Here is a 14,402-nt window from a genome sequence, read left to right as displayed (position 1 = left end):
GTCCAACAGACAGACAAGAAAAGACAGGAGACGCTTTAAAATGTGGGAAAGTTTGGTGCGGCTGCTTTAAGGTCATTTAGAGCGATCAGACGTCTTCCCTCTGATTAGTGAAAGCTGTAGATTAAGTTCTGCAGCAACTGTGTTGAAACATATCGTGTTTTTTTTTGTGGCGATCGTGGCTCAAGAGTTGGGAGTTCGCCTTGTAATCGGAAGGTTGCCGGTTCGAGCCCCGGCTTGGACAGTCTCGGTCGTTGTGTCCTTGGGCAAGACACTCGACCTGTTACCTACTGGTGGTGGTCAGAGGGCCCGGTGGCGCCAGTGTTCGGCAGCCTCGCCTCTGTCAGTGCGCCCCAGGGTAGCTGTGGCTACAATGTAGCTGCCATCACCAGTGTGTGAATGTGTGTGTGAATGGGTGGATGACTGGACGTGTAAAGCGCTTTGGGGTCCTTAAGGACTAGAAAAGCGCTATACAAATGCAGGCCATTTACCATTTATCATATTATGATTTTCCTTAAAAGTTGTAAGAAAATTGTAACACTTTTTTTAAGGTCTCTCTTTGGAAATGAACTATTTTCGCCGACTTAGAAACGCTTCAGTATCTCAGCCGATGAGCTGCAGGTGATGGTCAAGGATGGGAAGGTTTAGACTTCTCTGCTGACCATGCTGGTTCCCCGACCCGGACAAGCAGCAGCTCCGTACCTTCTGCATTTGATCCATCTTTCAGATCTCCAGTCGTTTTCAAAGGCGAATGGAGATCGCCTTTGAAATCTCTTACAGCTCATCTGTAACCAGAAGGTCGCCGGTTCGATCCCCCAGCTCTTTCTGTCCTGGTCGTTGTGTCCTTGGACACTTCACCTACCGCCTACTGGTGTTGGCCAGAGGGGCTGATGGCGCGAATGGCAGCCTCACTTCTGTCAGTCACAGGGCAGCTGTGGCTACAACTGTGGTTTGCCTGCACCAGTGTGTGAATGAATAGTGGCATTGTAAAGATAATAATAATGGATTTATAAAAATCCATTATTATTATTATTAAAGTTGATACTTTTGCCGTGATTATAAATTCCTTTGTTGCACGAGTTTCTGTATTTTCTGTGCCTGAAACCTTCACTCTCACCTGCATCTGCGTCACCTTTTATTTTTAAATCCTTGAAGATTTTTAATATAGATACAGAGAAGCTTTTGCTCATAATAAAAAGCAGTTGATGAAAAACGTTGACATTTTCCAATCTCTCCGGAGCCCATAAACCAATTCAAAGACCCTGAAAAGCCTGTCAGTTAAAGGTCTTTTCCTCCGTCTTCTGCGAGTACAGAGGGAAACGCCGTCAGGATTAATGCTTCGTGATGCTCGGAGTTACTGAAAACACGACTATGAAAGCGAGTTTCCCTCGATCATCCAGTCCGTGTTTTATCTGTCCAACATCAGGACTCGAGGAGTTTGCAGACGGCTTCCCAAATCCCTCACTGAACTTCAAAGAGGAGCAGTGCGTCCACAGGCGGGGCATGAGACGGCTGCAGGGGAGGCGTTGGTGTGGATGCATGCAAGTTGGTGTGGATGCATTCGAGACACTCCGCAGAGACGCTTGTGTGTCTCCCTGAGGTTGACCAACCTTATATAAGAGATCTCAGACTGTGCTGCTGAACTCTTGACTCCTCTTGGCAGCACTCAGGGATGTGGAGGATCCACAGACTCTGATTCTATAAGAGTGATGGACCCGTGTGAGCTCTGCCTGGATGCTGTCACGTCTCTGCTTGATATTTATAAATCGTTGTGAACCTGAAAGTCTACCAAATGCAAATGGTCCATGCGGGGTCCAACACGGAAAGCACCATATAAATATTTATGCGTCATGAATGAGAGACGCAGCAGAAAGCGTCTGCTCCAAGCAGGAGACGACTGCAGAGAACGTCCGACTGACGCAACTTTGTTCCTTTTAGGATTTCGGCGCCGATATTTAAGAAGCTCCTCAGTCAGCCACCGATGCTCTGCTGGAGCACTCCGTGGACGCCCACAGAGCCTCGTCCACGAACCTCACTGTACACCAGAATAACTGCTGTAACCACGGTAACATGTTTCTCCAATCAGAAACAGTTTTTAGGAATAAAAGCTTATCTTTGGATGGGCATCGTTTTTCTTCTGCTGTCTGAAGTTTAGGTGAGTTGAGGCTACAGATGGACTGAGTCACGTGACTCCACGCAAGCAGCTCATTGGTCAGTGTAGGAATACTTAAAAAATACAACATCGGACACAAAAGTACATTTGAAATGGACGTTATAGGCGTTAAGGCTGAGTGATTGGACGAATTTATCGACCATCGCCGATCTTTCTTTCACCCAGCAGTAAGTTTGCTAATAATGATGTTTGAAGCTAAGAGAAGAAGTCAATGGAGCAAACTAATAGTGCTGCATTATATGATTAAATATTTCCATCCTGGAAGCATGTGCTGCTCGACAAAAGTTTTCAGCACCTCGACGAATGGCTCCTTTTCCACGGTATGAAACGACATCACTTCCTTTGACAGATATTTAGAGACAGCCAGCGTGCACCTGGGGCTGTCCTTTTCATATTTAACCGTTTTAGTAAACTTTGGATATTCTGCTGGTGAAAAGCTTTTCTTGAGCTCGTTGATGGAAAGCTGGTGATAGCCGAGCATGCTCAGCTGGACGGCGAACATTTAAATGCTCGTGCAAGTTCGTCGTGTTTGAGTCCGTCTGCACAGCGGCAGCTTTGCCTCTTTCATCCGGTTTAGCGCCAAAGAATTCCCAAACTGACAACTTTGGGGTTTTTTTGGCAACTAGTTCCTCCATGTTTGGACTTCTTTGTTCTAAATAAATAAATCAGTCCGTGCACGATTGCATTGCTTCGCCCATCAAAAAGTCACCTGCATGGATACATCACCTATCGTTGTTTCTTGGCCCGGCATATCGCCCAACTTTAGGGCAACTGCAAGTCTTTGTAATGCTATAGCCCTTTGTTTTTAGTAAAGACTCATTGTACTGAAGTGTATTAGTACTTATTGCACAAATGCAAATATGCTCACTACACTTCAAATACACAAACTGATGCTAGTCTCCCCCGCACAAACAGCCGGAGCCTCCGACTGCATGGAGGCAAATTAAGAGTAGCGCTGTGGTCACATCTTTCAAAGCCGTCAGCGCGTCTTTCACATAATAATCCTGCTTCGCTTCAGGCTGTTTCAGAGCGTGAAGTTCAACCTGTGAGGAAAAAAAGCTCCTCTGACAGCCGATCACTCACAAGCGGAGCAGTGACACCTGTCATCTCCAGTAACGACAGCCAAGAAAGGGAAAGGTCACACCGGAGTAGACGCACGTTACTCGTCTAAATCTGATGGATCGTTGGAAGAAAGTGGGACACAGCTCATTTCCACTGTGACGGGATACACTCCCTGTGCAATCACGCCACCTATTAGCTTATTTTACCGGTGAAGCGTTCCCGTTGAGGTGCAGGAACAGTCCCCTCAGTTATAAGGCAATGACGCTACAATCAGACACAGTTTTTATTTTTCAGTGGGGATGACTCCGGCTTTCCAGTTGAGCGCTGAGGATGCAACGCACATCATCATGAAGGGAAACTCGACTAAAGTGTCTACGCGACTGGACTTCTTCAGTGCTAAGATGAGAGGTGAAACATCTCAGAGGTGACGTGGTTTTCTTTCCAAGCTCCTTAGACTATCGACCTGCACAGAAACACTAAACTGTCTTCTTCTCTTTGAAGCTAAAATCTGATGATGGCACATTTTCTGGTAACATCGATGACCACACGGCACTCGGGAATCCAGATTTCACTGCTTTAAGCGCCTCTTTTCCAAACAGCCTGCGTTACCTGCATTTACTTAAAAGCTTCGTACTAATTTTCTCTAAAAACTCGTTGTTTACTCTCACTGAAACATGCTTAATGCCACATCTCAAACACGTTATCACAGATAATTATCCCACCGGAGAAATCCTCACAGCTGCAATCTCATAATAAAGATTAACGTTTAATCCCAGAAATGACTCCATGACTGCTGCAGACGAGTTTGTCACCAGAGCGAGAGACGCAATCATGATGTGACTCGTCACAAACGCAGTATACGAATCCTCTTCGTCTCTGTCACTGCCTCCTCTTCCTCTCTCTGCAGCCTTAATAATGAATTAAAGGCGTTAATCTCCTCACGCTGACACTGAACTCTGCATTAACCCTCCCTCCGTTTCTTCTTCCATCACAGCTCTTTTCTCTAAAACCTCTTCGTTTCAAACATTCCTTCACATCCTTTTCTGCGTCTTTCGTCGTACTCTCCTGCCATCTCTTCCCTACAGTCACGTGATGAATACCTGGTTCTTCTGAATGATTTGTGGCCACATTTTAACCAGTAATGATCACTTTCTCTGATTAAAACAAATCAATTCATGCTTTGCACTCTCCAGGACGAGTCCACAGTTACCGTTACTCTCTGGCGATTAAAACTTTGTCACTTTACTTTGACATCCTGCAGAAAACTACGTGAAAATAACGTGAGGACGAAGACAAGTCAAGAGTTTCGGAGCTGAGACTGAGACAGCCGGTCATTTGTACGAGCCAATCGGGAAGCTGCTGATCAGTGGACCTAACTGTCATGAGAGGAGTGTAAACGATCTGATCGATCATCAATCACGTATGTAAGTAACAATCAGTGTTGCCAACTTAGCGACTTTGTTGCTATATTTAGCGAGTTTTAAGACGTGAAAAAGACGTGAAAGCGCATATCGCTTTTACTCTCAACAAGCAGCGGGTGCTGTAACGCAATCCGTTCTTCTTTTACTCTTTTACTGTTGTTGCTGTTTTGTGGATCACGAGGTTTAAAACTACTTATAAACACAGACACAAAGTAACTCCACCAGAGTTGCCTATTTCGGGTCACTTTTGCCGGTCCAAGCCCAGGTAAAGGAGCAGGGTTGGAATTGTGACATTAAAAAAAACAATAATTGCTAAAATAAATTTAATTTGTAGTTCTAAATAAATTCTAAATGCATTTAGGACGTTTTTTTACTCACTTTATGTCTCTTCCACGATGTTATTTCTCTCTCCAACAACGTAGGTTACAATTACATTAGCATGACCAATTATGCAAATTAGGCGATGACGTCATTTAGCAACTTCTAGCGACTTTTAGGACAGCCAATAGCGATTTTCCTTACTGAGGAGTTGGCAACACTGGTAACAATATTCTGATAATATTCTTCACAGCAAAACTGACACTGATGTCACTCCTGATTGGCAAAAACACACCAAAACAGAGCGACTGTGCCTCCGATGTTAAACATCTTTTTATCAATTTGTTACCAAAAACAAGGTTTTTCTACATTTCTCTTCATTTCTCCTCCCCCAGTCTCCTCGTCTCACCTCCCCCCCCACCTGTCACTTCCTCCCTCCGTCTCTCCTCCCATCCGTCCCATGGAGCCTCCGCTAGCTAGTGTTGTTTGAACTGACGTTCCCAAGGCTGTGAGCCTGACAAACAATATGCATTTGCACACACACACACACACACACACACGCACACACACACACACACACACACACACACACACACACACACCACTTAGCTATAGTTGGCGTGCAGGCCTGTCAGTGTGATGGAGTAAAGTGCTCTTCTGTTCTACTTCGCACACTTGTGTTGTTTCTAGAGTCCTATTTGTCATCCTGTCTGTAGCCACGCTGTCTCTGTGTCTCTGAGGACAAACAGCTGATCTGCAGCGAAGTCAGTGAGCTTAGTTTGGCTAACTTGGTCCATGTAAAGCTTGATTTAAAGCTTTTATCCCATTTAACCTGTGTGTGTTGCTGCCAGTGTGGATCTGTCTCCACATCAGTGGCTCACAAAGATTCTCTGTTTTGGGTTCTGCTTCTTTATAATCGTCCATTTACTTACTGCAGTTTTAGTACAATCACACAGCCGGACGATAAACGAGAGCTGTGGCGAAGCTCCAACACAACAACGTGTCAAAGACGCTGTTTTAAAACATTTACAGGTAGTTTTACTTTCAGAACAACAGACATGCAGTTGGTGACCGTCTGCTAGCTGTTGCTAGCTGTTGCTAGCTGTTGCTAGCTGTTGCTAGCTGTTGCTAGCTGTTGCTAGCTGTTGCTAGCTGTTGCTAGCTGTTGCTAGCTGTTGCTAGCTGTCAAAACCCTCCTTGTGACTGCTTTGGTCAATCACACAGCCGGGACGATACACGAGAGCTGTGGTGAAGCTCCAACACAACAACATGTCAAAGACGCTGTTTTAAAACATTTACAGGTAGTTTTACTTTCAGAACAACAGACATGCAGTTGGTGAGCGTCTGCTAGCTGTTGCTAGCTGTCAAAACCCTCCTTGTGACTGCTTCGGTCACTAACAGGTTGCCATGGTTACCTCTAGTTTATATGGAAGACGCAGACGCATCTGCAAACATTTGCCACCTACTCGCTCAGCAAACGAAGAACATGATGCCAACAGGAAACAGAGACGATTTATCTTCAAAGTAAAAGTTGCTCCTTTTGAAATGTGTTGGTTTCACGCTGAGGCCCGAGCTTTTACTTTGAAGGCAAACCTTCTCCACGTCCTGTCTGTGACGCGCTGCCGCTCGGTCGTTAGTTAGCAAAGCGAGTTGGTGTCTGGTGATCAAAAACAATCACACAGAGCTCTTTTAGCTCCTCCCCCTTAACGCAAACTTTCTTCTGATTGGTTGCCCCTCACAAGCTCAAGGTCTGAACCACAGGTGTGCTGAGCTGCTGTTGTCTCAGCCTCCTGACGCACTTATGGTTCATCAACTTTAAAATCCAGGTGACTTTAAGTTATTTCATTCACAAACGTGGGCGTCCAAGCTGAATAAATCCACTTTAATATCAGATTTAAACATTTCTTATAGTGTGAATAAGACACGCAAAGAACAACAATGATAAATTCTAACACACAACACGACCTGCTGAGTGACTTCATGCTTCGCGCTGATCCCAGAGACTTTATTCTAAATGTTTCACGGCTTAATTACGATTGATTTTGGCTTGGATCCTTTTCCCGATTAAGAAACAAGGAGATCATTCACCATTTGCTAAAGATGCAGCACTTTCACACCACCAGCAGTTTCTTCTGACTAAAATCTGAAATACTGGATGTCGAGAAGCCCGAGAACATAAAATTTATATTTGAAAATAAAAAAACTCGACAAAATGAGCTGAGGGAACTCTCAATAACTAATTTATTCTGGTAATCATTTCAATTTACCTCGAGTCAGGAGAACATTTTACACTGAAGCAGCCGAGCTTGTTTTCACTCCATTCAGCTCAAACAAGAAAAGAGAAGTTCATCCCACTAAATTGCTTTTCCGAGGTTACCGTGTGTTTGTCTCCACGAGGTTTTCAGCTTTGTCGGGCAGACGCTGCCGATCTGGGTTTCAAAGGCAAAGGTGACGACGGGAAAAACACCGTTTAAAAACGCTGAGAGGGGATGTGTGCATCTTTTATGAAGCCATGAGCTGCTGCAGTCACACCCTCAGATAATCACTCACAGAGGCTCTGCTGGATGAAAGAATTGTAAATGTAGAAGCAACGTGGCCCGAGGCCGCTTTTAAACCAACACGATGCAGCGATGGCGGCTTCAGCGTCTGGCTGAAGGACGTTTGGCTAATGACGGCGACACACGAGCCGCAACAAACTGACCTCAGACCCTTACGTCTAGTCTGAACACCCGCGCCCTTGACATGAAGTTATTTATGCACCGGCGCTCACCGGGGAAAAAACTCATAGAAGAGGTGCAAAATGTCATCAGATTGTAGGTTTGGTTTATGCACGAGAACACGTGAGATATCTGGATACACTTCAAGACGATAAGAAATTATGCTCAGATCAGTAAGTCACATAATTTCAGTTACAGTCACACAACAAACCCAAACACATTAAAGTGGATTTAACATAACTGCATAAAGCTGACCTGACCTACAGGCTGATGTACTGCCAGCTCGCAGACTATTCATCACGCTGTCCTAAAACAGCTTAGGAGAGATTAATGGCCAAAATCTGCTATCTGCTCACTTCCTGCATGGTGCAGGTGCTGTTAGCAAAACATAAAGTCAAGAATAACTTGAACTCCTGGGTCACGAGGCGGGTTCAACACATCCGGCAACAACGAGGCTCAGCGGTCAAACAAATAGGGTTACTAAAAACGGTAAATAAGGTGAGGCAGGGAAAGGTGTGTTACAGTTACAAAGCCTGTCTGAAGGTCCTGAGCCTTCACACTGTCGTTAGAACAGCCATTTACTCCATCAAATTAATATCCACACCTGTGTTTTTAACCAAGGATAAAACTAGAATTCAAATCTATCCTTGGACTACTACAAATATGACATCAGGTCCAGAGAAGGAAATACAACTGTTTTAAAATTACTTGCAGCCAACGGGGAAAACAAAGAAAACCCCGAACTATATTAACTCTGAGAAAGGCTCCGGTCCTGACGCGACCCCAAGATGGATAAGTGGAAGAGAACGGAAGGATGGATATATTAAATCTATAAAACCACATTTCTTGATCTTTCTTACTGATAAGAAGGACAGACAAAGCCTGTCTGTGCTCACAGGTCTGTAAAAGCAAACTGATTGGTCAGCACACAACAATTTCACCCCCGCTGGTCTCTGATCTCAAACGCAGCCGCTCCAGAGCAGGTTAGCTGCATAAGTTACCATGGTGATGTGCACGCAGGGTTAACCCTGAAGTCCTGAAACCCGCTTCGATGTAAAGACCTCTGCTTGTTCAGACGATGACCGCCGGTCACGAGGCACCAAACCTCAACCTCAACCTCAGCATCCAAGTACCATCGACCAGAATCACCCGATGGTGCTGCATTATCTCTTTTATTATTGTATGAATGAAGGCATCATGGTCATTATTAATACCTGTGTTTTTAAGGTATTTTGCTGGAGACCTGATATTTTCCTGTGAATGTGATTAAAATTGCAGTTTTGTTGCAGGCGAGCTTCATGAGCTGCTTTAACGTGCCAGACTGCAGGTGTCCGTCTCCTAGAAACGACATTTAATTAGAGCTAATGTGCATCAGCAAACGCTCTTTGAGGGAACTCGGTGATGTTTGCATCGAGTTTACGAGTAACTTAATGAAGGAATGTTGTTAATTAACATATCTGAGACTCCATTAGCATCTCAGGGAAGTTTGTGGTACTCAACATATCCAGCACGGCAACACACCGTGGAGCTCTGCTCAGCACAGCTGTTATTGAGCATCAGAATAATGAGGCTGTATTGAGTGTTTGTGTTTTTGATAGCATCCCACCTGCTGTACGTTTTGCATTCATTAAGCCACTTTTAAGCCTGTTTGAGGACTGTGGACCTGATGGCAGCCCTCTAGGATACAAGCACATAAAAAATGACCCGTGCATTCCCCGATCCATCCTCGCAATTATAGCCAACAGCCGTTTGACAGGCTCCTGCTTCATTTGTGTTTCAGAGCAAACAATGAGTCGGGGAAAACTCCTTAACGGATGCGTTTCCTGGGAGGTGAAAGCACCGAGAGCGAGTAGGCCGACCCCTCTCAGCTGTTAACGGCCATTAAATTCACCACTCGTCTCTTTATCTTTCCCTCTCCTTCCCTGCACTTATTTTTCCCCGTCTCGTCACTTCTCTTTTCCTCCTCGATTCCGTGTTTTTCTTTGCCTGTTTTGCACTTTTTCTCCACGGCATTCATCTTCGCTCAGCCTTGGCTACCGTGCGCCTGCATTTTGTTTGCTTTCAATGTGAAAAAGAAGATTCATGTTTGCTGAGCTCCTCTGTGCAGAGGTGTTAATCTGGCATCCTTGACCGCACTGACCATCTGTTTTTACGATGCCAGCGTCGGCTGCAGCGTGATTGAATTCAGGTCCTTTGGCTCGCTCCCCGGCCCGAGGGAGGCGGTTGTTTACCTGCCTCGCACGACTGACCGAAACAAAAAGATCCATTGATTTAGAGCGAAAACTGAAACAAAGCAATGGCGTGTGCTGGCGATGAACCATTTAAGCAAGAATTTGAATAAATAGGAGGAAAGCGTTTGCATTGTGTGGGGGATGAGGACCGAATGGGAAGAAGGGGTTTGATCTGCAAATTGAGTGCAGCTGAAAAACGACATAATTATCCTGAGAAAATTCGAGTTATGTGAACAGAATTATATAAAACAGCAAACTGAGGACTTTGCAAACAAAGACACTTGAAAGAGTTTTTCAGGAACTTTTATATTCTATGAACTTTTGCCAAACACGTCACGTTTGAAACTTTGTCAAATCTTTTAGTTTAGTCAGATTTTTCTACTCCTACTACTTTCTACTAGTATTTGCAGCCCAACCCAAGGGACTTTATATTTGTAAGGTCTTGATCCTCCAACGACAGGTCATCTCTCATGAGCAGCACTGGGTGCTGCAAAAGAAGCAGGCTCAGGGAGGGGCAGCCACCTCCCTCACACCACTGTATGTATTTTCAGTAGACGTCCTCCTAAAGATTGTGGGACACGGCTGCAGGTTCAACCGTGCAGAAACAGGATGAACCCAAGAAAATGAACTCCAGCAGGCCACCGGTGTGAACGTCTCTGACCAAACAATCAGACTAGGGCTGCCACAAACGATTATTTTGATAGTCGACTAGTCACCGATTATTTTTGCGATTAGTCCACTAATCAGATCATCATCCATTGGAGTAAAACGTACAGCTTATTGCACCAGCAGCATCTGCTCTTATATAACTATCATTAGCTTACAGCTTTAAGTGTTTAAGGTATGTGCTAACTAACAATAAAGACAAGATGATAGTTTATTGAATTTTAATGAAATTTGCAGATTGTTTCTGTGAAGTTTAATAAACTCCTTGCTATCTAAAATATAACAGGACACCGGAGTAAATTCTCGAGCATCTCACACTTCTGATAATCAGCTGTCTGCTTGACGTTTATTCAGCTGTGTAAAAACTATAACTTTAATCTCAGCCAAACCGATTTACTCAGGAACAAATAAAATACTAAAAAGAAGCCAAACAATAACATTTTTAAGTTATCTAAATGACTTATATATCATGTTTAACCTGAGTAGCGAAAGACGGTGGTGGGTTTGAAAACGATTAGCGGGAGTCCGGTGTTCTCACGGCTCTAGTTAGCCTAGCCCCCGGCTAGCTATCGAGCTAGTGGCTAACAGACGTCTCCGAAAACGTCGGAGCGCTTTTGAAAATATGCGGTGTCTTGATAAACTGAGCAGATATTTGAGGTTTACACAGCTACATTTTCGCCTGAAAATATGTTAAACGTTTATTTTGTGACCCAGAAAGAATAATAAGAGTAATATTAAAACTAACTAGCTGCCGCCATTGTTGGAAACTGAGCTGGGCTGCGCTATGAATTCTGGGACACAGCTTCTTCTTCTTCTTCGGGGTTTAACGGCAGCTGGCATCCTTGTACATGCAGTGCTGCCATCTTCTGTTTCAGTCCGTTATTACACTCTTAAATCCTACTACTTATTCCTGCGTCTTTTGTGATCTTACAAAGCTTCAAACGACGCGTCGACTATTAAATCAGTCGTCGACGATTTTGATAGTCGACTAATCGTAACTAGTCGACTAATCGTGGCAGCCCTAAATCAGACACAGACTTCATGAAGGTGTGTCTGGTGTCTTGAGGGCCATCAGTAGACCCTGTGCTCACTGCCAGGGACTACGGAGCCCAGTTGGCCGTAGAATACCAGCAGTGGCAGGTCCACAGCAGATGTCCTGGGTTCACCCTGAGCACATGTGACAGACGTGGGACGCTCTCATGGAGAACGTTATGATGTCTGTAAGATCGTTCAGCGTGAGTGTTTGGTGGTGGATCAGCGATGGTCATGGATGGACGCACAGGCCTGTACAGGCCAGGCAGCAGCACCCTGACTGCCATCAGGTATGGCGCTGGTGCAGTGTGTCCTGGGTTCCTCCTGGTGTACGACATGTGGTGAGCATGTGCAGGCAGTTCCTGGAGGATGAAGGAATCGATGCCACCGATGGCCCTCAGGCTCATCTGATCTAAATCTAAATCCTCTTGGACGTCACCAGGTTGCCCCTCAGACTGTCCTGATCTAGGAGGACCTCCCCCAGGACACCGTTCATCGTATTAGGAGCGTGCGCCGCCATTTTCAGACAAGCATACAAGACAAGCACGTGCACAAACTGCTGAGTAGCGTTTCGAGTTGCTGCAGTGACTAACCTGATGCATCATCTCTTTGATTTCCTAACGCTGAGTCCATATCAGTGCTGATAGATGTGTTTTCAGTGTGTTCTCTAATCTTTTGAGCAGTGTATATATTTGAACTCGCAAAATGAAATCATTAAACTTTTACAAATGTTTGCAGGGCTTCTCATTACAGCGTATAGTGAACACATTTCAGTCTGGAGCAGCTGACTGCAGCTCTAAACGTTTCCATCGTTCCAACCCAGCTTCCAGTCGAAGCAGCTCGTTGGTAGATGGAAACAAAGGCAGTGATGCAGTGACCTTTGACCCTCGACCCTTGCCCCCAGGCGGCCATACTCACTTGCTGCAGGTCCACTCCTCCCTGTGCCACTGAGAACAGGGGGTGAGAGCCAAAGTCTGAAGCCTCGAACACCTTCAGCCGGCACAGAGAGACACAAGCAGAGTCAACGCCACGGTTAGAGCTCAGAACTGATCACACATGAACATCGTGGTCGATCCTTCATCGCCACAGCTGTTCGACGTACAGCTAAACCTGTGTGAGGCATGCAGCGTGGACACTGTTACACACTAACTAATGTCAAGCTGGTTCAAATCTCCCCAGAAATTAAAGTAATGCACCTCATGAGACTATTAAAGGAACTGAAACTGATCCCAGCTTTTACCATATAAAGAAACAATTATTATTACTTATGAAAGCGTTATACCAACAATGTCTCACTAACTGTAAAAGCAGCAATAATTGTGTTAATTTAATAAGAAAAATGTGGCCGAGTGTCCTTAAAAACAACTAGAAGATTTTCTTCATCGTGTGAAGAAGAGCAGTGTTACTCAGCTGATTACATAAGTGTTTCCTCTGCTGCTGCAAGAGCTCAGAGTCATTGTGTATTTATTTGTAAGACATTTTGAAAAGCAAAGGTAAAGACAGGAAAGACCAGACGCACAGAACAAGTAACAAAAACAGGTTTTCCATGTGATTCTGCAACGAGAAGCAGAAATCAGTAATAAACGATCAAGAGTTCATTTAGTTTCCCATTTACTGCTCGATGAGAAGATGAAGTGGAGCAGAATAAATACTTTATCATTCTTTGAAGGAAAACTGCCACACGGCAGCGTGAAGGCAGCGTGACGTAGAGGTGGGAATCACCATACATCCCACGATACGATATTATCACAATACTTAACGCACGATACGATATTATTGCAATGTTTAAAAATATTTTGCGATATTCAGATTCTGTACATAAAGGTAAACTTTATCAATATTCATTTTATCTAATATCAAAGTCTCACACTCAGTCTTTCTCTCATTTCAGTTTGATTGTTGACAAACTGAACGGTTTGTATTACAGTCTAGTCCAACTTAACTGAATCAACCATCTGGTACAATTATAGCTATTCTGAACTATGCAGTTTATGAAAACTATGCAGCCCCTTCAGCAACTGAAGAATTTGAAAGTAAATTAAAACAAAATATAATTTTACATTAAATAAAAAAGTTTTAAACTTAATTAAAATAAAACATGTCTTAAATTAAAATAAGTAAACTGTCATGTTTATTGCTGCCATAAACAAGTTAAACACATTTGGACAGTGAAGGAATGTCAGGATTCTTGCTCAGAAAAAGGATCAACATGCTCTGAAGTCAGAGCACAAAAACCTTTTTTGTAACAAAGTATCGATTTCTGCTGTCCCTGTATCCATACATTATTAGCAAACAAAATATCACCATGCTACACAGTATCCATTTTTTCCCCACCCCTAGCGTGACGCCAGCGTGACGCCAAAGGTGTGCCGATGCTGTCGGGCCGCTGAGACAGTCTCCAAAGGCCAAACTGCCTGGAGATGCACTGAAACGACTTGTTTTAGTTATTAGTAAAGAAAGTCTGTTTGTCTTTTCCACACACAGGAAAATTCAAAGTGCAAGAGGCATAAATGATGTACAAAGACATCTTTGTGTAAACGACAAATCACAGAGAAGCAATTTGAGTGCAGAAATTTGCATCAGTCTTGTTTTTATAGCCCCCCCTCCCCCCACACCAACGGCCGGCTCAAGGTGGCGACGCTGAAAACAAGAGAAGCAACGCATGAAACGGAACAGCGACGTCACGCTTTAGTGACGTGTGCGATCGCCCAACTAGACGTTTAAATGTTACTCCTCTGCTCTGCAGCACATTTGTTTAAAATATTAATATTTCACGCCAGCTAAT

At 44.2% G+C, this 14,402-nt stretch overlaps 1 protein-coding gene across 6 annotated transcripts in view; it reads right to left on the bottom strand.

The window, feature by feature from the left end:
• pcbp4 (poly(rC) binding protein 4) overlaps positions 1-14,402 on the bottom strand; it is a 204,145-nt gene that overhangs the window by 30,530 nt on the left and 159,213 nt on the right. For 5 of the 6 annotated variants that reach the window (XM_085160424.1, XM_085160425.1, XM_085160426.1 and 2 more), the window contains one exon: positions 12,536-12,607. The exons of the other annotated variant lie outside the window; for it this stretch is intronic. In XM_085160424.1, the coding sequence (XP_085016550.1) occupies positions 12,536-12,607 (72 nt within the window). The remainder of the gene's footprint in view (positions 1-12,535; positions 12,608-14,402) is intronic. 6 annotated transcript variants of the gene reach the window in all.

Source organism: Neolamprologus multifasciatus, chromosome 5 (genome assembly GCF_963576455.1).
Source record: "Neolamprologus multifasciatus chromosome 5, fNeoMul1.2, whole genome shotgun sequence".
Lineage (NCBI taxonomy): Eukaryota > Metazoa > Chordata > Actinopteri > Cichliformes > Cichlidae > Neolamprologus > Neolamprologus multifasciatus.
This window is presented reverse-complemented; position numbering and strand designations above follow the sequence as displayed.